The sequence below is a fragment of the Mauremys mutica genome, chromosome 5 (assembly GCF_020497125.1).
Source record: "Mauremys mutica isolate MM-2020 ecotype Southern chromosome 5, ASM2049712v1, whole genome shotgun sequence".
NCBI classification, from domain to species: Eukaryota; Metazoa; Chordata; order Testudines; family Geoemydidae; genus Mauremys; species Mauremys mutica.
The window spans coordinates 64,182,022-64,207,440 of record NC_059076.1 but is presented as its reverse complement, the minus strand read 5'-3'; the positions used below and the strand labels follow the sequence as shown (position 1 = coordinate 64,207,440).

General features: G+C 41.1%; 1 protein-coding gene across 1 annotated transcript in view; it reads left to right on the top strand.

Annotated features, from left to right (window-relative positions):
* The window catches only part of DCHS2 (dachsous cadherin-related 2), a 254,928-nt gene that overhangs the window by 194,744 nt on the left and 34,765 nt on the right, over nucleotides 1-25,419 (top strand). The window contains exons 8-12 of the mRNA XM_045020060.1: nucleotides 3,532-3,689; nucleotides 5,061-5,901; nucleotides 9,885-10,124; nucleotides 23,174-23,308; nucleotides 23,573-23,782. Coding sequence (XP_044875995.1) covers nucleotides 3,532-3,689; nucleotides 5,061-5,901; nucleotides 9,885-10,124; nucleotides 23,174-23,308; nucleotides 23,573-23,782 — 1,584 coding nt within the window. The remainder of the gene's footprint in view (nucleotides 1-3,531; nucleotides 3,690-5,060; nucleotides 5,902-9,884; nucleotides 10,125-23,173; nucleotides 23,309-23,572; nucleotides 23,783-25,419) is intronic.

Sequence of the window (25,419 nt, the reverse complement as noted above, 5' to 3'; positions counted from 1 at the left end):
TATTTTAAGTAAATCAAAAGTGTGAAGTTTTAAAGTGTGGTCTAGATGTGTATTTTTGTCTTTTGTTATCCTGATTTTATAATTTATTAAATCAATAAAGAATATTTTTTTAAAAATTCAGCTAATTGGAAACCACCTTCATAAAACTGAAAAGGTTTGACTTAGAATTGTGCAGTGGATGGAAGTTCTGTTTTGTTAAGGATTTTGAAATTTCAAAATTTGGCTTCATTCCAAATCTAAGTGAAACTTTAAAATTTCAAAATTCTCTGAAAGAAAATTCCTCCCAAATTTGTTTTGGATCAATCACAACATTTTTATTTACAAAAATGAACCATTTTGTTTAGATTTTGACTTTTTATTGTATATAAATACATAATATAATATATTATATAATATATTGTATATACAATACATAATATAATACTAAACAAAAAATCATTTCAAAATGAGGCTTTTTTCTAATCTTGTTTTTTTCTAAACAATTTCATGCAGCATTTTGTTTTCAGTGGAATTGCATTCTCTGATTGAAAATGGCTCCATCTAAATTTTCCCAGCCAGTTCTAGTTTTACTGTACTTTATGCATGAAACTTGCTTTTGACTGGTTGCTTATTTTTCTTTCTCTTATCAAGTAAGCAAGGGATCTCCTTCTGTAGTTTTATTGACTGACACCAATCTTAGATGGTACTTCACACCATAACTGCACACCATTTGTACAGCATTACTTGAAAGGGAAAAAACAAATATAAGGCCTGATTCTGAGAGCTGCTGAGTACCCTCGACTACCATTGAAGTCAGTGAGAATACTCGTAGGAGCTCGCTCATGTTGTAACTGCTTTACTTGGGGGGGTGTTAACGTAAGCTTTATTTTGTTAGAACATGAAGGATATCATATTCGTGCACATTTATTTATTATTAGTTTAAATTTTCTTTAATTTCATTGTCAATTACTTTAAAATACATAATTTCTAGCAAATGTTATTAACATATGCTTATAGTTTTTTTGTTTGGTTCTATTTTTTCTCTCTCCTTCAACTTTCTCTTTCACTGGAATTTTCTGACATAAAATGTTACTTGGAATAATGGAGGGTAGCTGCGTATGCTGTGACACATTCTATTAAGGCCTTAAACACAAGCCTTTCCAAGGGTTATATATGAAAACAATTGGATAGCAGCATTAATTTTCTGAAAATCAAGTGAAAAAGTGCAGATAACAATATTGTTCCATTAAATATATTTGCTTATTCACCTTGTGTCCCTTTGGTTGGCAATTTCCCAGGTATGCTGTACGATAAAAAACAAAAATCAAACCAAAAGGGGTTAATTGAGGCATTAGAAATGTATATTCACTCTAAAATAACCTTGAAGAACAATGGAAAAATCTCCTACATATTGACAATCAAGGCTGAGTTTTCACAATAGTCTCTTAAATTGCATGTTCAAAGTATCCAGAACCAAATATTTTGCAGACACAGGTGGGGTAAGGTAATTGAATGCATAAATGGTAATTTGTGTGTGCATCTATCTAATTTGCATATGCAGACTGGGAGAAGAAACAGCTTCATACTCAGGTTCTCTATGGAAATGTAGCTCTTTATGGATATTTTGTGTACTACATCTGTCTTTGATTTGTTTTTACCACAATAGCTTATTAGAATGTGCTCACTGCAGCTGTATGACATGGGTCCTTGGTCAGAAGAAAAGGGGCTGTTGCCCCTTTAAGAGCTGCCTGTGCAACTGGTAGCAGAGCGGGCAGAGGTATACTGGGCTAGAGCAGGTAGGAGCAGGAGGTGCTGTTTCCTTCTAGCTAACTGAATGAGGGGGGCTTATTTATACCCCATGAAGCCCCCCTGAAACCCTCTCTCACCTGGTTTAGCTTGGCAGCATCCACCCTCCCACCCATGAAATCTGAAAAGGCCTGGGTTCCTTCATGATGTGCTGTGGGCATTATGCTAGTCACCCCTTTTTCCTTGGGGGCTGAGAAGGAATTTTTCCCCTCACTGCCAGATTGGCTGAGGAGGGATGGGGGGTGGGGTTTGCCTTCCCCACAGTGGATTTGGGACCCAGTGAAGTAGGATTGGGGGGCTAGGCTATAATGTTGCAACGTAGTGCCTAAAACTTGTGCCAGATTTCCAATGCAGATACTCATTATGGAAGGGCTATGGTTATTGGATAAAATGGATTGGAAAAGGATGGAAAGGAAAGTATCCTTTAATGGAGCTGAGGAAGTGGGGGTTGGAGCTCCTGTTTCAGATACAGCGGGGAGCTGATCCCCCCTCCTTTTATAGCCCCCTTAACCCTCATGTGAAGGGAGGACAGCAGCGTCCCAGCAATGGGATGGCTGGAACCAGGTTGGGGGTTATGTGGACATTTTTAAGGAAATGATGATGACCTGCACTGTGCAATGTATTTTTAGGTATTCCCAGATATTTTAGGTGAATAAAGTTGCAGCCTAATTAAACCACATCCATTGTCTCCTGGCTGGATGACAGCAGCTATTATGCTATACAATTATATTTGACACACAAGTACACCTTATTAAAAATACATGTGGCAATATATTGTATACACAATATTTTAAGGGGGAATTTTTTATAACAGATAAATTAGAATTTTCCAAATTCTTATGTATTTTAAATATTTTTCTGCACATTCTGTAAAAATCTGCTATTTCGTTCTAGGAATTTCATTATTTCAAGTGGGAGAGAGAATGCATAAATAGCGTGGTGTAGCAATACTCTTGTTAGTTAACATTTCCTTGCCAGTCTAGAATAAATACTAATATGAAGTGGCTACTAATGATAATTTAAATGAGAATGTACTGGTTATTGGCCATGTGGCCACTCTTTGTGTAAACTATAAAAGAGTAGTTTCTTATTATCCTATTTTGTTCTAGGGCAAATATGCATAGGATTTTAACTCCCTTAGAGTACATGCAAAGTGTATTGTTCCTATTCAAAGCAAATACAAGGCTAGATCATCATATTTACACTGCCCTAGGTGAAGACCAGACTTTGAGAATCACAATTCTGTTCCTGCTTCTTCCTTGCTTCATGTGGGAAATAAGTCAGCCCTGTACCTGTCTCAGTTTACTTCCCCCTCCATGACAGTTCAGCTGCTAAGGCTCCACCCACTCTCTGCTCATGCCTATCCACTCCCTGTCCACTTTCCCTCTTGTGTAAGTAGCAGCCCTAGGGGAGCTGATCTTCCCCTTGTGCACAAACCAGTAATGTAGGTAGTCTGGTAATGGAAATAAGCAGGTGCCTTATACCTTGTAATCCCCATGAATTGGCGTCTTGCGATTGAGCTCACAGCAGATCATCCTAATTATGAGCTTGATCCTCAGAGGTGAGGAGCCCCCACAACTCCCATAGAAGTAAATGGGACTTGCAGATTCTCTTACCTCAGAGACATGCTCTGTATTGTTAATTCCAAAGTACAGTAATATGTGACTATGGAAGGTGTGTTTTTGGGGAAGTGATACTGTATCTTCAACATTTATATTAACAGTAATTCATTTTTTTTTGCTGTAGAAGATAGTTTTGGTCACTTTCAGATTGATGCCAACAATGGTGAGTTAAGAACAACTGAAGCTCTTTCATATAATTGGAGACCTAACTACAGAATACTGGTCACTGCAAGTGACCAAGGAATGCCTCCTCTTCAAGGACATGCAGTTGTTAACATCCAGGTATCTGTTTGTTTAGCACGGATTGGAAAACTGGTACTGTATTTTCAGTTTATTTTTTTAAAATCTTTTAGAAACCCAAAGGATGAAGATGTTGAAAGTAAAATGTATATATTTTGATATAAAGAGCATATCTTCTCATCAGAATTCTCTCTAGTCTAGATATTGTTCTACTGAACCAGGAAATTAGAGGATGAACATATTTTGCCTAATTTTGAAACCACTGCATTATTACGGGTTCAGAAGTTTGACGTGTAATTTACAGCATTCATGTCCTTTTAGGAAGAGATTGTGAACATGAGAGGAAAAATATCCAATAAAGAAGTTAAAAGTGGAGCAGAGCCTAGACAAAGTGAAAAGAAAATACAGAGAGAAAATAGAGAAATCCTGAAGACAAAATACTTTAAATACATGCAATTTCCCTACTATACCATGCCCCTTCTCTGCCTGCCCGCACTCCTCATGCTGGCTTGTATGGAGCTGTCAGAGAGATCAGCTCTGCCATGCATGGGGAGTGTTAAATCTACCTTCGTGCCCTCTCTGTAGCTACCCACCCGCTGTTCATCAGAACCACAGTAGATCTACTTTGTCAGGGGTCTTCTGTAATCCCTTAATTATAGGTTGAATGTCATCCAGAATATTGTTCGTATATCACCAGTAGGAAGGTTAATTTTTGGTAGTTTTAAGGAATATGCTAAACATTTCTCAATCATAAGGCTGTTGCAGCTCAACTATTGAAGAGTTTCTCCCATTCTGAGATAATTTCAATGATCTGTGGTGAAGGAAATTCTAATCCTCAACAAAATCAATTGCCTATTCATATTTGGCAAACTAAATTGTGGATGGTGATTTCTGTGGCAACACCACATCTCTGCCACAGGAGGGAAGGCAGCTCAAGAATAAAACTGGGTGAAAAACAGTTTTGCCATTCCATTAGAATTTGAGACTTTGAAAAATGTTCCCATCTCAGCTCTATTGAGGAGCTCTGCTGCTGGGAGAGAGCAGTGGGGATGGAGCCTCTTTGTGGAGCTCATGAGATTCAGGGGAGGGGAGATTACCTCTTGTTCCCTACTCTGCTCCAACCTTAAGTGCAATGGTGGTTGGAAGGATAAATCTGGGTAGTGACTTGTTGGAGGATTTTCTAAGGCTGATTTTTAACTTTTGTTAAATTGCAGGGGAAGAAGGGGGATTAAAGCTTTTTCCTGTGTTACAAGTATACAATTGTGAGGGCTGTTCTGTCCTTGATGTCTGTTAATGGGAATTATGCGTGAACAAGCTACAAATGACTAGTTAATTAGTAAAGAAAAGTATATTGCAAAAAATCCCAATAGTAGCAATGGAAAAAATATTGCTGTCTTTGTGCTTTTGTTTCAGGTAATCCCATTTTCTAAAGAGAGATCTGTCTTTTCTCAAGATATCAGGCACTTTGTCATACCTGAGAATTTTAAACCTGCACAAATATTGAGCTCGGTGAAGTTGCCTGGTCATTATCTGCAAACCAACAGAAAATTGCATTTTAGTATCTCTGAAGAAGAGGATGATGATCATTTTGAAATACATAGTTCAAAAGGGGATCTGTTTCTTTCCAAGGAACTTGACTATGAAACAACTTCTCACTTCCTTCTGAGAGTTGTCATGAAGGATTATAATAAGAATCCTCCACAGAACTACACCGTTTTCCTCAGTATTGATGTAGAAGATCAAAATGACCACTCCCCTTATTTCCAGGATAACTTTATAGTGATTGGCATACAGGAGAATGTACCTGTTGGCACTCTGGTGTACACATTCAATGCAAAAGATGGAGATGGCAGTTTTCTGAACAGCAGAGTACAGTATTCCCTAGAAACGAGTGACTCTGGTGAAAATCCATTTCTCATCCACCCTTCATATGGCACCTTGATCACAGCAAATCCATTAGATAGAGAGGTCACTCACTCAGTTGTCCTGACAGTGTCTGCATCAGATCAGGCAATAAACTTGACAGAGCGCAGACTTGGTTTCCTGACAGCAAAAATTGTCATTTTAGACATTAATGACAACAGTCCCCATTTTGTTTCTTCCTCTCTTTCCTATGTCATGGAGAATGCAGAGGTAGGCTCTCTGGTACATCACGTAATTGCAGAGGATCCAGATGAAGGAAGGAATGGACAAGTTACATATCACATTCTTTCAGGCAATGAAAACAAGGCATTTATGTTAGATAAAACCACAGGTACTGTATATTCTTTATAGATTCTTATGCTATGCTCATCACCATAATATCTGCCCACCTTCCAGGAGTTCATTGACCAGTCTGACTAATATCTGTCACAGTTTTGTTTGTTCAACCTCTCTCTAAGGGGAGAAGTGTGTGCATTGGAGTGTTTTGTTTTAGATGTGCTTTTGGGGGGGAGGGATAGCTCAGTTGTTTGAGCATTGGCCTGCTAAACTCAGGGTTGTGAGCTCAATTCTTGAGGGGGCCACTTGGGGATCTGGGGCAAAATCAGTACTTGGTCCTGCTAGTGAAGGCAGGGGGCTTGACTCAAGGACCTTTCAAGGTCCCTTCCAGTTCTAGGAGATAGGATATCATTATTACACACAGCTTTATATTAGAGAATGCAAGGTAAAAGAAGGACACCTTGTACTTACAGAGGAAGATGATGATATTTGTAATGGCCCTTAGTTCCCATTGGAGTTCATTCCCCACTCTCAGGCTGGCCCCCAGGAAAGCTCTGTCTCCTGCACAAGATCTGTAACACTGATACCATGTCCATTTCAAACATGAATCCAATTTTTCTCTTTTTATAAGGGGTGTGCAGTTGTACATCTTTTTCAGGAAATAGTTGCTACCGCTTATTTTTGGTTTATACTCTCATTGCCAATCCTTTCTGTGATTGCAGGCCCATGTATGTTAACTGTTTCTCTGTGGGACTCTTATAGCTTTGGGACAAATTTCTGGAACAAGAAAATTTTTTCTCTCACACTGCTCTTTTACTACCAGGGGCACATAAATATTTTTTAAAATGATGAAAAAGAACCCTCTCAGGTGTAGAATAAACATCACATTTCCTATATGAAAGAGAGAGAGAGAGAGAAAGGCTATACATACTGCAAACTGTCTGGCATTGGCATATGGACTTGGAGTTTATATTCTGTACTATTTACCAAACATTTGTAAAGTCCTCTGGACAAAAAAAAGTTCCCTTTGGACCTGATCCTATATGTTTTATAACATTTCCTATTGTCTACATGATGAGCAATATGGAATTGGCCCCTTTATGGCAAACTAAACAGCACCACGGATCATTCATCAGAAAGCAATAGGGTAGGTGTCCTCCCTCTTGGTAATGAGAGTGTAACGAAGAGAGACAACACATACTTGTCAGACTTTGCTCTAGGACTTTCTCAGAGCTTGGAACTACTACATAGTAGTTTAAACTACAGCTGGAGGGTGACTTAAGAATAACTAAAATTGTAGGAAAGGGGAAACAGGGAAAGATTCAGAAGAAGAAATATCCCAGGAAAACACAGGTTTTGTGAATCTTGAACAACTAGTGTGTTTAATCAGTTTGCTTAATTATTTTTCCCATAAGGGGAAGGATTCTAGTTGGTGAATACTTCAATACATGAAAGGTGTATCTGTGTCACAAGGCTAATGGCTCTTATAAACAGACTTTCAGAGCTGTAGAACAGTTCCGGGTTGGGAAAAGTGCTGATTAAGAGTTCAAGGTAAATAAGTATTAAAAGGATACTTTACTAAAACCTGACTTTCAAATCCTACTTTTCAATTAAACAGAGAAAAAAATGAATGCAAAATATGAATGAACACACAGAAACAAAGCAAAGAATACACAATTCTGAGGAAGCAACAATATGAGTGTGTGTTAATACCATTTAACAGTTCATTGTACTTTGTGGGTTTTGGAATACAGTGGCCACTGTGGGCTGGTCTTCAATCAGTACAGCAGGAATCGATTTAGCAGGGCTAGTGAAGACCCACTACATCGATGGTAGATCGCTCTCCGGTCAACCCTGGTACTTCAGCTCCCCAAGAAGAGTAAGGGCTAGTCTACACTTACGAGCCGGGTCGACGCGGTGAGTTCGACTTCTCGGAGTTCGAACTATCGCGTCTAATCTGGACGCGATAGTTCGAACTCTGGAAGCGCCGCGGTCGACTCCGGTACTCCACCACTGCAAAAGGCAGTGGCGGAGTCGACCTTGGAGCCGCGGACTTCGATTCCGCGGCGTCTGGACGGGTGAGTAGTTCGAACTAGGGTACTTCGAATTCAGCTACGCTATTCACGTAGCTGAATTTGCATACCCTAGTTCGACCCCGCTTCTTAGTGTGGACCAGCCCTAAGGAAAATTGACCAGAAAGCATCTCCCATCGACACAGCGCAGTGAAGACACCGGGGTAAGTCAAACTAAGCTTTGCCAACTCCAGCTACATTATTCACATAGCTGGAGTAGCGTAACTTAGGTTGACTTACCTCCATACTGAAGACAGACCCTGTGTAGTTACTATTTGAAAGACCCACATTTTGTTCATGAATTAAAAATCCAACAAAGGGCCAGTAAACCAAAAGAAAGCTGAAAAGGGCTGTGTAAGTATACTTGTATGCTTAAAAGACAATTACCATAAAAAATGGCACCATTTTATTAAGTTCAGATCCCTCTTTGTATTCATAGTAACATCTGATGACTTTCATGACAAAATGTTATTCGTGAGTTAGCACTACAGATAAGAGATAGTGAGTTGGATTCTGTTCTTTCTTGTACACCGACACAGTTGTTTTCTAAGGGTTTGTCTACATGAACTTTAGTTCGTGGCAAGCTGGGGTGTGATTCTACCCAGCCTGCCGTGGTCCAACTGACATGCATCAACAGTTCACAAAAATGCTTTGGTTTAGTTCTTTTTGAAACAATTAGATCAAAGCACATTAATGAAGTGTTAATGCACGTCAGCAGGGTGCATGTGGACAGTGAGAGTGTGGCAGGCTAGTGTGAGGAAGATTCCCCCACCATCTGACTGCGAACTAATTGTTTGCGAAGACAAACCCTTAGTTCCAATCAATCACACCAGTGCAACTCCACTGGAAACCCGATAGGGTACTTCTACATAGGGATATAAGACCTGCAGTATCATTGTGACTGGGCTGGGTCAGCTGACTTGGGCTTCTGGGGTTTGGGCTGCGGGGCTAAAAATCATTGTGTAGACATTTGGGCTTGGGCTGGAGCCCGAGCTCTGGAACCCTGCAAGGGTGGAAGGTCCCAGAACTCAAGTTTCAACCCAAGCCTGAATGTCTACACTGTAATTTTTCAGCCATGGAGCCTGAGCCCCATGAGCCCAAGTGAGCTGACCCAGGCTAGCCATGGGTTTTTTATCCCTGTGTAGACATGAATGAAATGTGCTAATGCAGTGGTTCTCAACCAGGGGTCCAGGGCCCCCTGGGGGGGCCGTGAGCAGGTTTCAGGGGGTCTGCCAAGTATGTCCAGCATTAGACTCACTAGGGCTCAGGGCAGAAAGCTGAAATCCCACCACACGGGACTGCAGCCCAAGGCACCAAGCCCCATCACCCAGGCTGAAGCCAAAGCCTGAGCAACTTAGCTTCATGGGGGCCCGGGCAATTGCCCTGCTTGCTACTCCCTAACACCAGCCCTGGCATTTATATACAGAAAAACAATTGTTGTGGCACAGATGGGCATTGGAGTTTTTATAGCATGGTGATGAGATCTCAGAAAGAAAAAGGTTGAGAACCACTATGCTAAAGTCTTTAGTACAGAATTAAGAAAGCAGTGGGGTTACATGTATGTCACTGAGGTCGTAATTTGTCTAGTAGAATCTTTAGCATGTGGTGATGATACAAGGAAAAAACACAGCCTGACTCACATATGGAGCCCAAGGCTGAGTTTGCAGGGCTGCCAAGAGGGTGCTGTGATATCACAGTGCTTTACGGTAGATAGAAAAAAAATCATCTTATTTGTAAAGTGAACACATTTGATATAGAAATCAATGCCACATTTACGGAGTTTTGCATTTTCTGAGTGAATTGCACATTAAGAGATCATATAAATATTTGCACTACTTGAGCTTCTCTTGGACTGCAGAGGTTAAACGAATAGTGACTGACTATTGTGATAGTGTAACTTACTGTACTAAGGGGGGGGTGTTGTAATGAAAGAATGCCCTTTTGACCTTTCTTTTCCTTATAACAGGGTTGCTAACCACAGCCTTTCCTTTGGACCATGAGAGTCAAGAATACTACAGTTTGACCATCATGGCTCTTGATGATGGCACACCGTCACTCTCTGCAACCCAGATGCTGACTGTAAGCATTCTTGATGTAAATGATGAGAGGCCAGTATTTCAGAAGCAATTGTATGAAGCTGCAGTTTGTGAAAATCAAAATCCTGGAGAGTTTGTCATTAACGTGGAAGCTGTAGACAGAGATTCAGGTAATTTCAATCATTTTAACCATTACTTTCATACTGGAAATAATGTTAATGACCAGATCTTGGTTCCTAATGTCTGTACATATGTTAGCCACCTTGTGTTACTTGTAGCTGGGTTTGATTTTGAGTTTCAAAATCTGGCTCTTAGTTCAGAGTCTGAACCTACTTCCAAAGTATAAGGGGTGTTTAGAGTTGGGGTTTGAGTCAGGCCCATCTCTGTTTAACATGTGTAGTGTAAAATAACAGCTCAGATGAGTTTGCAGAAATGGGTGGCACTTTATAGTATTGCCTTTGAATGAAAATTGTGAAAATAGCTAAAGCACGAGGGGTACATCTACAGTGCATTAAAAGGCCTGTGGCATTGCCACAGCTGGCCCATGTCAGTTGATTTGGTCTTGGGCTATGGGGCTAAAAATTGCTGTGTAGACATTCTAGCCTGGGCTGGAGCCCAGCCTCTGAAACCCTCGGGGGTGGGGGGTGGAGGCAGTCTCAGAGCCCAGATTCTAGCCCAAGCCTAAACATCTCCACTGCAGTTTTTAGCCTCATGTGCCCAAGTCAATTGACTCAGACTCTGAGACTTGGTGCCTGGGTTTTTTATTGCAGTGTAGATGTACTCCATATTTCTAAACCTATGAATGAAGGTGGACTCCGCAGTAAGGTTTCACTCTTCTCCATGGAAAATTCAAGCAAGCCAGGGAAAGTGAGAAAAATAGAAATAGTCTTTCTTGTTTTGCTTAGAGTTTGCTGAAATCAGAATCCAGTTTTGAATATTCAGGACCAAATACCAAAACTGTATACAGTAGGTTGTTTCTCATTTCCAGATTCCAAAGTATAAATAATCAGCAAAGAAAAAGTGTAGGAGACTACCACAGCTGAGTAAAGTGATGTTGCCAGATGAAAATCTAAAAAAAGAAATTACTCAATAATAACACATTAAATAATTAAAACCAAAAGACTATTTAAACTATAATTTATCTCGTCATCCTTTATGCTGTTTAATCTTTGCATTTCACGTAGGCATTCTGATCCACATGTGCAGGGCCCCAGTGAAGTCTAGGGATTCTGTCCAGAGGTCCATCTGCACAGATCACATTGGAGGATTGGGTTCTTAGATTTGATGCTGAAACTTGTCTGGTCAGGTTCAGTTTTTGACTCTCATGCCCTAGCATAATGCTGCAGTGTTTGGGTTGCAAACACTAAAGGGGAATGTTTCAATTTATTAAAAAATTATATTTAAAAGGTTTCATATTATATCTACTAATACTGGGCTAGGGAGAACATTTATTTAAACAAAAGGCAGAAAAACTAAATGTTGCCTCAAGCTATGTAGCAATGTCCCTTTAAAACATACTTCCCAAATGTCAAATTTTCCCAGGAAGGGGCCTATTGCTCCAGCATCCTATATAAAAAAGTTTACATTAGGTTAGCTGTGAGCGTATTTTCAGGGTGAAATCCTGGTTCCATTGAAGTCAATGGCAAAACTCCCTATTGACTTCAGTAGGCCAGAATTTCATCCTCGGTGCTTGAAGAAATAATATTATTACAAAGGACTTGATTCTCCTGCCTTTGAAGTGAATGACAAAACTTCAGTTTATATCAGTGAGAGCAGAATCAGAGCTAAATTTTGGGAAACCATCACTTAAAAGAAGTAAATCTAGAATTGTGTGGGAACCTGATGTGATTTTTTCACCAAAACTTGAAATAGTAAAATAATTGTAAACCTAAGTTAAAGTCATTATTAAAGTCAATATCTGCAACTTCTATTCCTTCTAAGCAGAATATTTTGTAGTGTTTAAAAGTTACTTTACTAGATAAAGATACTGTTATAGTAATGGAACCAGCAAATGTGCATTAATCTCTTCTGGCCAGAGAGGGGCACTGTCATCCTAGATTTTTGTTGTAATAGCACAGAAAAATAATCTTGACCTAGAAGTCAGCTGCAGATTTGTAACATGATGAAAAATTGAGGACACGAAGACTTTGTGTATTTTTTAAAGTTAATAACACTAATGTTTTTTTCAGAGACGTACAAAATGGATGAGGAAGAGGGTTCCTCATATGCTCACTTCCTCTGTACCACATGCTTTCTTCCTCCACATATGTTTTGCAGTATAGTATAATGCTGTGCTACATTTAAAAAAAAATTGTTAAAGAGCTGGTTAACAAAACTATCTTCTGCACTCAGCAAGATTTACAGTTCTACTACTGTGCTCACAGTCATTGTGAAAGGCAGGTCTGAGGGGGACAGACCAGTGGAGATACCATGTAGGAAGGACTCTTCATGCCCATGTGTGCCATATATGTGCACAAGCTGTACCTAGGAGACCACTGAAGGGAAGAAGTAGGCAGGTAACCCCATGGGTCCATGCATGGTGTGAATCTACATGGCCCAAAGCCAGCATAACAGCTGAGCAGTATCTGTGTCCACCCCTTACCACATTCCCCCAAAGTATTTATTTTTTGTTAATCACCAACAGTGTGTTCAACACTGTACTCAATATAGAAGTGAAGGCAATACCTGATGTGAACAGTTTACAATCTAAAAGAGGGATGCAGAGACGCATGGGAAATTTGCTTGAATTCTACCCCCACCCAATCCCCATAATTATTTTTTACTCTTTTCTTGTGGGCAGTGCAGAAGTGAAAATTGTGAGAGCATTTAGAATGAGGAGGTGGTAGCGGAGGCTTGGGAAAATGAGATAGGAAGGACATTCCAAGCATAAGGGGTGGCATAGAACAGTAGCCAGCAGCAGGCTGTCTGCATACACGCATTGGGTTGGAGCAGTATGTTGTGGCTGAAGGTTCCTTCCTCTAGTTCTGTTATTTTTGAACAGATTTTCTGGTAACCACAGTCCTTCTGTTGGGGCTTTTTCTCACATTATCAGAATTTGGCCCAATGTTACGTGTATATTGCACTACTAGTCAAACCCAAAACCAAAAGGTGGGGAAACATACAACATAGTTAAATAAACATACAGCATGTTGAAATAAATGTTATTTGCTTTTTTATATATTTGGGAATAACGCCACAATTATTTTTTGCATATGGGCTGTCACCTTGCTTTTTGAATTACATTGGTGGATAGAGCTACATTTCACATCCTCAAAGTTACTTGTTTGCCCTACATATAGGGCTTACTTTCCTCCCTTCACTGATTCTTTTTTCGTCTCATTTGTTCCTTGACTGGCCACATGGAGGAGTCCTGTTTACTGCCAAATGCACCTTTCAGTCTTCTCTTCCTCACTAGTTCTCCCACTTTGTAGATTCTCTCCCTATAGAAGGGGGAAAGCATGCAGCAGTAAATTAGTTTGTGTTTGACTCAGGCCTCCAGTCTGACCACCACTTTGAAGTATCGGTTATGAAAGACTGTGCATTAGTGGCTGAGGCCACTTTCACTCATTTTGACATCCATTGGAGATCCTGCTCCAGTGGGGACCACAGGAAGAGACCTTTAATCATTAGGCAAGCAGCCATTGCATATCTACTGGCACCCCAGACTGCCCCCTTTTCTCTCAGAAGGAAGACCTCTTGCATTGTATGAGAGGGCCTGTGCTCCTGTAGACTCTCTACCTTCCCCACAGGAGCACTAACTCTGTTGTCTCCTTCTTCTGGGCCATTGCACCCAGGGAACTGTCTTGTCCTAAATTTTGAGCAGTTTCTCCTGAGCATGCTTCCTGTGAGTTCCTCAAGCTCCATCCCAAAAACTATCTGGAGATGCATGCTTCCTGCAGGTCCAGTAGGAGTATATGCTACAAACAACCCACAAATCTAAGTTCTCAGACATGAGAGCAAAGATATCTGCAGAATGTTTCAACTAGATAAGATAATTGGGTTGAGGAACCCCCTTTATAGCAAAAATCTTGGGCTTTGAACCAGCTCTGTGTGTATTTAATAAGTTCTGCCTTTAAGTTCCTGCTCCCCATTGTCTGCAATTCCAAATGTGAGTATCATGAAAACAAAATCAGAGTATTAATAGGGATCTCAGTACCATAAACCTGGATGAGATTTTTTTTGGCTTTTGATGTGCAGAAATTGTTGCTTCAAGTATAGGAACTCAATACTATAGCTGGAAAACAGTGCCTTGTCCTCAGAGGAGTCCTGTTCAGAAGTCCCTATTTCCAGAGAGTGTGTAGTAATCTTCTTGCCATGTCCTCATACTGCTTCCCACCACATCTATGCATACGTGATTGCCTGATCGTTGCACTCTGCCAGGTCACTGGAAGAGCATGCACACTCGAGCAGCTGGCATCACAGGAGAAACTTCATGTTTGAGGCTCTCTGTTGTAGTCACAGGTATTGGGGTTAGTGATGTAGCCCCACTTGATCATTGCATCTCTAGACTGGCCAACTACTGTGCGCAGTTGATTAAGACAAAACCTTATAGTCTAGAGTTGTTCTTCACCGAGTAGTAGATGTTCAACTGGTGGGAGCCAGATCACACAGGCTACAGGGACATTATCTACTCTTTTTTGCCATATTGAACGCTTGCCTGTTTGGGTGACAATGTTAAGGGGTTAATGGTGGCAAGAAAATTTTGTCATATCTTTAAGCAACTAAGCATCAGTATTAAATCATATAGAAGATGTCTTGGATCTGTGCATTGCTTTGTGCACTCTGCTAGCAACTTTTGCGCATATATCGGGGAGCAATACTTGTGAGGATATAGAGGCTGTTGACATGAGTGGGCTTAAGTATAGGGTCTAGCTTCTTTGTATTAGGGAGTTGTACCCACGCTGCACAGGCATATTCAGCAGAGGAGTAGCAAAGTGCCAGTGCTGTTGATCGCAGTGTGGATGGATCTGCACCCCTCTTTGATGTAACCAGCTTGCTGAAAACATTGTTTTGTATGATAACCTTGGCTTTGGTTTTCTCAATGTGAGTTCTAAAGGAGAGTGTGTGGTCAAGAGTAACAGCAAGGAATATGGGATTTATGGAATGAGTAAGTGTGTAGTAAATATAATGTGCAGTAAATAGTCCTGCTTCATTCATTTCATATTAGTTGTATGATGCAGTAGCATTTTGAAGCTTAGGAACTCTGCAGGAGAGCAGCTACAGAGACTTCCCACCTACTGTAGAGCTTCTGAGCTTTGCCACAGAGAGGATACTGTGGAGCCAAGAGTTAGAGTAAGAGAGAGCATGGGGAAGCCTGGCTGTCCATCCTCTTGACTTTTCTCTGGCTGGTGAAGTACAAACTCTTCAGATGGGAGATTCTGAATGGTAGAAAAGTGTTTCCTCATTGTGGGTTTGTTGGGCTCCAAGCCTTTTTTACCAGTAGTTGGAGCAAAGTTCCACTCAAACTTCCAGAAAAATAATTCCACTTGGGCAGAGAAAAATTCTGTTAAAAAGGAAATGTTTCAGAAAGTTATAAGCAACTGGAAAAGGGGGGTTGGAATGGAAACATTTAAGCTTCCTTAGCAAGAGCTGTCAATAGTGCACCTCCAGAGTCTAAATATGTCACTTGTTCTGCCAGGTGTGTAATATTGTAATGCACTGAATGTATGACCACCACTTCCCTCTCCTGGATAGAGTATCAGTGTTTATCATCCTCTAATGGACTTGCGGTCCAGTGACTGGAGGCCTGAAGGGAGGATATTATAAGCATTCCCACACTGGCAATTAATCAAGAATGTCCTCTAGCTCAAAGGATAGAAGCTTGTGGTTTTTATTTTAAAGGTTGGAAATTTTATTTCTAATAGTGCATTTATGTGGTTAGCTGACTGTTATGGTAGCTATGTGTCTGTGTAGCATTGGCTACAAATAATGACTGTTGTGAAGAATCTGCTCATGAAGGCCTTAATTCAAGGCCTTTAGTTGCAAAAGGACAAAGGCTTTTATCACAAATTAATGTAATCTCTATCCCTAATTCAGCAGTTATCTTCTTTCTCCATTTACAGTGTTTGTACTTTCAGATGTAGCTAATGATTGCTATGTGCAGTTGACTTGTATCAGCGAATGTAGCCATTTTCCACACAGCTAGAGCTGCAGTGATGCTTTTATAAAGGTAAAATATACTTTGCATGGGGAAGGCCTGCAGTGGGTTGTTGACCTTTAATTTTGCATGAGGTTACTCCAGGGTTGTCTTTTCCATTACATGGTTTTTCTCTTATCTAGAAAGATTTAAGAGCATATTTAATGTATCCTCTTTCTCCTACACAACTTTACTTGTATTTTGAATGAACATGTTATCCCTTTGAATTAATAAGAAGCAAGTCCATTTACAGTAGTTAGTCCCTTAATCAAATGACAGTAACTTCATTAAGGTGTATGAATCTGTTTCACCAAGGCTAAATTAAAGAAAAACAAGGCCTTGGCTGGCAGGACTTTTTTTCTCCTCTCACACTGAGTTTACATGAATACAACTCCAACTCTAATGGACTTAGGGTGACCACACAGCAAGTGTGAAAAATCGGGACGAGGGTGGAGGGTAATAGGAGCCTATATAAGAAAAAGATCCAAAAATCGGGACTGTCCCTATAAAAATCAGGACATCTGGTCACCCTAAATGGAGTTTATCCTGATTTCCACTGTTATATCTGAGAACAGAATCAAGTCCAGGGTGTTTGAGCCTAAATAGCTTCAGAATTTGCTAAGAACTCCAACCTTTTCCAGCTGCATTAACTGTATCTAAACTACTAATAGTCTGTTGTTAGTTTAAAAAAAAACACAGAAAAATGATCGAATGGAACTTGTGAAAAGCTGGAAATATACTTACACAATAGTACAAGATGAATGCAAGTTGCCCTTCATATATAATATAGGATTAATCTCATTAAAGTTAGTAGTGTGAATGATCTTACTCTATAACCAAATATGGAAATGATGTTATACTTTCCTCAGAAGAGCATTGAAACCACAAGAAAAATGGGAGAAATTATTTTGAATCCATAATGGATAGGAATGTGGAATCAGATTTATCCGTCTACACAGGAGGCAGGCAGCTTTGAAAAGAAATATAAAAAAAGTCTACCTTTGCTAATCTCCTTATTCTCCAGAGTAGGGGTGGGCAAACTACAGCCCGTGGGCTGGATGCGGCCCATGAGCTGTTTTAAACCGGCCCACAAGCTACACCATGTGGCTTGGCCCCACTCCAGCCAGGGCACTGGGTCGGGGACTGCACCACGCACTTCTGGAAGCTGCGGCATGGCCCTGCTCTGGCTCCTACGCACTCCAATGGGAGCTGCAGAGGTGGTGGCTGCAGATGGGGCAGCATGCAGAGCCACATGGCCATGACTCTGTGTAGGAGGTGGAGAAGGGACATTCCACTGCTTCTGGGAGCCACTTGAGGTAAGCGTCACTCGGAGCCTGCACCTCCGAGCCTCTCCCCATGCCCCTGCCCCAGCCCTGATCCCTCTGAGTCTCTCCAAACCCCTCAATCCCAGACCTGAGCACCTTCCTGCACCCCAAACCTCTCATCCCCAGGCCCACCCACACTCCAGAGACTGCACCCCCAGCTGGAACCTGCACCCTTTCCTGCACCCCTACCCCAGCCCTTATCCCCCTCCCACCTGCCGAGCCCCTCAGTCCTAGCACCCTCCTACACTCCAAACTCCTCATCCCCAGCCCCACCTGTCATAGGTTTGTTCCCCACTTTGAACTTTAGCGTCCAAAAGATGGGGACCTGCATGGATCCTTCTAAGCTTAAATCCTAGCTTAGATCTGGTAACACTGCCACCAGCCAAAAGTATAGTGTTTTGGCACACTCTCTGTTCCCCCAAACCTTTCCCGGGGGGAACCCAGATCCAAACTCCTGGGATCTTAACACAAAGGGAAATAAATCATTCCCCCTCCCAGACTTTCCCTCCCTTGGTCGTCAGGGAAAACTTCTTTGATTCAAACTCCTTGAATCAAAAACAAAGAGGGATTCACCTTCCCCCCTCCTCTCTTCCCCCCACCTATCCCTGGTGAGTCAGACTAATCCCCTGGGGTCTCAAACAAGGGAAAAATCAAACAGGTTCTTAAAAAGAAAAGCTTTTAATTAAAGAGAAAAAGAAAAGGTAAAATTTAGCTCTTTAAAATCCGGATGGAAGTTTACAGGGTACAGCTTATAAAAACTAGAGGGACTCTAGCATAAATACAAGTACAGCAAAGAGGTAAAATATTGTTCCAGCAAACACACATTTGCAAATACAGAAATTAATCAAAAGACTAATCCGCCTTTCTAATACTCACTATACTGAATAGAAGAGAATATTTCAGGAAGCTTGGAGAGCCTGGAAGTACGTCTGGCCTCTCTTAATCCCAAGAGAGAACAGCCCCCAAAACAAAGAACACAAACAAAGACTTCCCTCCACCGAGGTTTGAAAGTATCTTGTCCCCTGATTGGTCCTCTGGTCAGGTGTTTGCCAGGTTTACTGAGCTTGTTAACCCTTACAGGTAAAAGAGACCTTAACCCTTAACTATCTGTTTATGACACCACCCCAGAGCCCGCACCCCCTCCTGCACCCCAATTTTGTGAGCATTCATGGCCCGCCATACAATTTCTATTCCCCAATGTGGCCCTTGGGCCAAAAAGTTTGCCCACCCCAGTTCCAGAGACACCCAGACATTGTAGTGATCCCATACTATACACCAAGCGATATATCTGCATGTATAATCAGGAATTACACAGGACAAAGTTATAATGAGCTCATTAAATAGCAATCAAGGTGTTCGAAGGACTAATTAGGAATATAGTATGGAGTTCATACTTGTAAACTCATAGACTCGTAGACTTTAAGATCAGAAGGGACAATTATGATAATCTAGTCTGACCTCCTGCACAATGCAGGCCACAGAATCTCACCCACCCACTCCTGTACTGAAGTTCTCAAATTATGGTTTAAAGACTTCCCAGAGAACAAAAGGGTGTCTGCCGGGTGCTAAGATACTGGATGTGGACTTGAGGCTGAAGAGGATCCTAATGGGAGCGGAAAAGAATCCACTGATTGTCCTTCATATGGGAACAAATGATACAGCTAGATTCTCACTGGAATGTATCAAGGGAGACTATGCCAGGCTGGGGAAGATGCTTAAGGAAATGGAGGCTCAGGTGATCTTCAGTGGGATTCTGCCTGTTCCTAGAGAAGGGCAACAAAGGTGTGACAAGATTATGATGATCAACAGGTGGCTCGGGCAGTGGTGCTATAAGGAGGGCGTTGGGATGTATGGCCACTGGGAGGCATTCATGGACAGAGGACTGTTCTCTCGGGATGGACTTCACCTGAGTAGGGAGGGAAATAGACTTCTAGGATGGAGGCTGGAACAACTGATTAAGAAAGCTTTAAACTACGAATTTGGGGGAATTGGTTGGGAGATGTCCAGCTAATCTCTATGCTGGATTTTAACATTGAGAGGGAAGAAAACAAAGTAAGAAGGGATATAGTTGTGGGTAGGAGAATGGACATAAGGAGGAAGGGTAGTGAAGATACCAGTCTAATAGGTGATACAAGCGGTAGAATGTCAGTGCCTAATCGGTTAAAGAATATGAGTGAAGTCAAACAGCAAAAATTAAGATGTTTGTACACCAATGCGAGGAGCCTAGGTAACAAAATGGAGGAACTAGAGTTACTGGTGCAGGAAGTGAAACCAGATATTATAGGAATAACAGAAACATGGTGGAATAGTAGTCATGCCTGGAGTACAGGTATTGAAAGGTATGTGCTGTTTAGGAAAGACAGAAATAAAGGCAAAGGTGGTGGAGTAACATTGTATATTAATGTACTGTAAAGAAATAAGAAGTAATGGAATGGATAAGAGTCTGTCTGGGCAAAAATCACATTTGGGAAGAAAGCTACTAGAGTCTCCCCTGGGATAGTGCTTGGGGTGTGCTATAGACCACCAGGATCTGATCTGGATATGGATAGAGACCTCTTTAATGTTTTTAATGAAGTAAATACTAATGGGAATTGTGTGATCATGGGAGATGAACTTCCCAGATATAGACTTGTGGACAAGTGCTAGTAATAATAATAGGGCTCGGATTTTCCTGGATGGGATAGCTGATGGATTCCTTTACCAAGTAGATGCAGAACCAACAAGAGGGGATGCCATTTTAGATTTGGTTTTGGTGAGTAGTGAAGACCTCATAGAAAAAATGGTTATAGGGGACAACCTTGGTTCGAGCAATCATGAGCTAATTCAGTTCATACTAAATGGAAGGATAAACAAAAATAGATCTGAGACTAAGGTTTTTGATTTCAAAAGGGCTAACTTTAAAAAAAAATTAGGAAATTAGTTAGGGAAGTAGATTGGACTGAAGAACTTGTGGATCTAAAGGTGGAGGAGACGTGGAATTACTTTAAGTCATCAAGCCTGCATTCCAAGAAAGGGGAAAAATTTGATAGGCAGGAGTTGTTGACCAAGCTGGATGAGCAAGCATCGCAGAGAGGTGATTAAGAAAAAGCAGAAAGTCTACAAGGAGTGGAAGATAGGAGGGATCAACAAGGAAAGCTACCTTATTGAGGTTAGAACATGTAGGGATAAAGTGAGAAAGGCCAAAAGCCATGTAGAGTTGGACCTTGCAAAGGGAATTAAAACCAATAATAAAAGGTTCTATAGCCGTATAAATAAGGAGAAAACAAAGAAAGAAGAAGTGTGACCGCTAAACACTGAGGATGGAGTGGAGGTTAAAGATAATCTAGGTATGGACCAATATCTAAACAAGTACTTTGCCTCAGTCTTTAATGAGGCTAATGAGGAGCTTAGGGATAATGGCAGGATGACAAATGGGAATGAGGATATGGAGGTAGATATTACCACATCCAAGGTAGAATCCAAACTCAAACATCTTAATGGGACTAAATCACAGGGCCCAGATAATCTTCATCCAAGAATATTAAAGGAACTGGCACATGAAATTGCAAGCCCATTAGCAAGAATTTTTAATGAATCTGTAAACTCAGGGGTTGTACTGTACCCTATTTTTAAAAAAGGGCAAAAAAGTGATCTGGGTAACTACAGGCCTGTTAGTTTGACATCTGTAGTATACAAGGTGTTGGAAAAAAAATTTGAAGGAGAAAGTAGTTAAGGATATTGAGGTCAATGGTAATTGGGACAAAATACAACATGGTTTTACAAAAGGTAGATTGTGCCAAACCAATCTGATCTCCTTTTTTGAGACGGTAACAGATTTTTTAGACAAAGGAAACACAGTGGATCTAATTTACCTTGATTTCAATAAGGCATTTGATACGGTTCCACGTGAGGAATTATTAGTTAAATTGGAAAAGATGGGGATCAATATGAAAATTGAAAGATGGATAAGGAACTGATTAAAGAGGAGACTACAACGGGTCATACTGAAAAGTGAACTGTCAGGCTGGAGGGAGGTTACTAGTGGAGTTCCTCAGGGATCAGTTTTGGGACCAATCTTATTTAATCTTTTTATTACTGACATTGGCACAAAAAGTGGGAGTGTGCAAATAAAGTTTGCAGATGACACAAAGCTGGGAGGTATTGCCAATACAGAGAAAGACCGGGATATCCTACAGGAAGATCTGGATGACCTTGTAAACTGGAGTAATAGTAATAGGATGAAATTTAATAGAGAAAAGTGCAAGGTCATGCATTTAGGGATTAATAACAAGAATTTTTGTTATAAACTGGGGATTCATCAGTTGGAAGTAACAGAGGAGAAGGACCTCGGAGTATTGGTTGGTCACAGGATGACTATGAGCCGCCAATGTGATATGACTGTGAAAAAAGCTAATGCGGTCTTGGGATGCATCAGGCAAGGTGTATTTGCAGTATTTCATCTGGAATACTGTGTGCAGTTCTGGTCTCCAATGTTTAAGAAAGATGAATTCAAACTGGAACAGGTACAGAGAAGGACTACTAGGATGATCCAAGGAATGGAAAACCTGTCTTATGAAAGGAGACTCAAAGAGCTTGGCTTGTTTAGCCTAACCAAAAGAAGGCTGAGGGGAAATATGATTGCTCTCTATAAATATATCAGAGGAATAAATACCAGTGAGGGAAAGGAATTATTTAAACTCAGTACTAATGTGGACCCAAGAACAGATGGATATAAACGGGCCATCAGGAAGTTTAGACTTGAAATTAGATGAAGGTTTCTAACCATCAGAGGAATGAAGTTCTGGGACAGCCTTCCGAAGGGAGCAGTGGGGGCAAAAGACATATCTGGATTCAAGACTAAGCTTGATAAGTTTATGAAGGGGATGGTATGATGGGATAGCCTAATTTTGGCAATTAATTGATCTTGACTATTACCAGTAAATATGCCCAATGGCCTGTGATGGGATGTTAGATGGGGTGGGATCTGAATTACTACAGATAATTCTTTCCTGGGTGTCTGGCTGGTGAGTCTTGCCCACATGCTCAGGGTTTAACTGATCATCATATTTGGGATCAGGAAGAAATTTTCCTCCAGGGCAGATTGGCAGAGGCCCTGGGGATTTTTCGCCTTCCTCTGCAGTGTGGGGCATGGGTCACTTGCTGGAGGATTCTTTGCATTTATATAGGAACTTATATTGGAGGGGAAAGTCTTAAACAGTCACTTTTGGGAATCCCAGAAGGCTTTTCAAAACCAAATATTTCATCTTGGAGATTTCTCCCTGGCAAGATCAACTGAAGTAAAGATACCGATGCCTGTCTCTTGAAGTCATCATGGGTTCCTGAACAGGTTCCTTTAGGCACACTGCTTCTGAGATGCACATGAGAAGTGAATCACTAATAATTTTAACAGCAAACACTTTATTGAGCTGCTAAAATGTGTATTTGCCAAGACTCAGTTACTGCATGATCTTGTTGCTCTTGTCCTCCTTTTTCCTTAACTCCAATGCTTCTCTACTACATTACCTACGCTAGTCATGTCACACCTAAAACTAGATTATAGGTTCATCAGGGCAGAGACCATGTGTTTCCATTGATTCTGTGAAGTGCCCAGCTCATTTTGTATAAGTTTTCTGCAAACACAATGCTATTCCATTAATTTCATCCATAACACCTTCCACAGACTAAAGATCACAGAAAAAATGTATAAAGCAGTGTCCAGAGAGTGGGTTTTTCAACTGGAACTTTTGTATTTTACTGGATTTTCCTTTCTGTTTTTAAGGAATAAATTCCCTGCTTCAGTATGAAATCTTACCAGGAAATGGGTTTGAGATTTTCCAGATAAACTCCGATACTGGAGAGGTGATGACAACTGCCTCACTCGACAGGGAGACCCAAGAGATTCTCAGTATAAAAGGTAACAGTATGAGATATTTGTACTGTAAAATGGGATGTGGAGAGTGTGGGATCACTTATCATCAGTGTTATCTTTTCTCAATTTCATTTGACTTATTCAGATAGGTGTAGCATTATGTTCAGGAACAGAAAGCAGCTGTGTTAGCACATGTACTCTTATTTTCTGTATAGCACATGGACTCTAATATTTTGATATTACTGATGAAGAGTCATCATTACACTAACATCACTAATATAAGCTTCCTTTCTATGTGTTTCATCTCAGTCCTGGTTCGAGACAGTGGAACCCCTTCTTTATCCAGCACAGCAACAGTTATCTGCAAAGTACTGGATGAAAATGACAATACTCCTAAATTTCTCCTTCCTGTCCCTGAGATTCAAATTCTGGAGAATCAAGAGCCTGCAATAGTGCACACTACACTAGCTGTGGATATAGATGCTGGCAATAATGGAACTTTACGATATGAAATAATTGGTAAGTATGGTCTTTATTTTATATATTACTAATACCAAAAAAAGTTGTCAGAAAATAGTTAAACAGGAGTGTCAGGTTTTAAAATAGTTCTGATCTCAGCCAGTCCAGCTAGATCTCAGCTAGTGCAATGGGGAGTCCTAAGACTCCCTTTAAACGGAAAAAACCTTCCACCTCCTCCATTGGCACACACTTCCAACCCAACCTCACAGCCTAGCAATCAGATTTGGGAGTGTACAGAAGAGAGGAACAAAAATAATCTGGAGGGGTGAAAATAGGAAAAAGATTAAAAGACCTAAATATAGCTTGCTGATGAAGAGAGGGCATGGTAAGTATCTGTAAGTACATGAAGAATACAATCACCAAGGAGAAGGAGACATTTTTCCAGGGTGTTATATATGGGATGAAATTTGTAATGTTGCAAAAGCTCTTTTGGGTGAGGACAGTGACCTAAGGGAAGAGATGAAAGCTCAAATGCTTGAGACATTTAAAACTAGACTGGACAAAGCACTGCAAGAATATACAGCAAGAAAAAATCCTGCACTGGCAGGGGATGAACTAGATCAACAGTTTTGAAAACTGAGCCCACTTTCAGGAAAATGAAACCAATTGCACCCCATTTCATCCCCTCCATGGGTCATTAAAGCCTGCCAATCTCACATTTGGGAAATGCTAGGTGGTTCTTCGAGTAGATGCAGCCATGTATTCCACTTAGGTGTGTGTGTGCCCAGTGCCTTGTGGTCTTCTCCAGTGACTGGAGAAGGGCCATGCTTGTGCCTTGTGGTCTTAGCCCCTCCCCGTCTATATGAGGCGGCACCTCTCCAACCCCCATCAATTTATTCTTACAGTCCCTGGCTGGAGTTAGAGCTCTTTGTGGTCTTAACCTCACAACCTTTCACTATTTTAGTGTCTTGTTCTAGTTTTATGTAGTTAGTACCCCTAGTGTTAGATTTAGTGTTAGTTGTATTTATTTAAATACCCCTATGATGCCATCACCGGGGTTTAAACATTGTCCGTCATGTGGGGGAATGATCCCAATAACGATACCCCACACAAGGTATTTGCTGTGCTTGAGTGAGGCCTCACTCAAGGAGTGGTGTTCGATCTGTCGATTATTCACAAAACTGATTCAGGTGGATAGGGACCTTCGCCTGAAGCAGCACCTGTCCAAACAAGCCATGTGGCTGCTTTGCCACCAAGGCTCTCATTGGATCATAGGTAACCCTCAGGTTCTGAGAGTGCTGGCATTTCGTGCTCTGGAGCCAGCACTTCTCTGAATGGAGGAGAAGATCCCCGTAGAGAGCACCAAGGAAAACGTTACATAAGAGTAATCAAGACCACTCCAGTTCTCCTGGGGATCCCAGGAAGAGCGTAGACCGGCATGGGTAAGTGTCAGCATGTGGAATGTCTCTAACCACTCCCTGGAGTACCATGTAGGGAAGTCAGAGACACTGTATCAGCAACTGCGGTTCTGACCCTGGGGCATCTGTTGAGTCCAATATCGACAAGGCATCAACTGTTTGCATGTTGGCAGTATAGCAGGCAGATCTGGACCACCTCTGCCTTATCATCCCAACCTCTCATTTCATCCAGGACTTTGCCATAGCTACGTCATTTACAGCCCTGTTGGCTGGATGGGC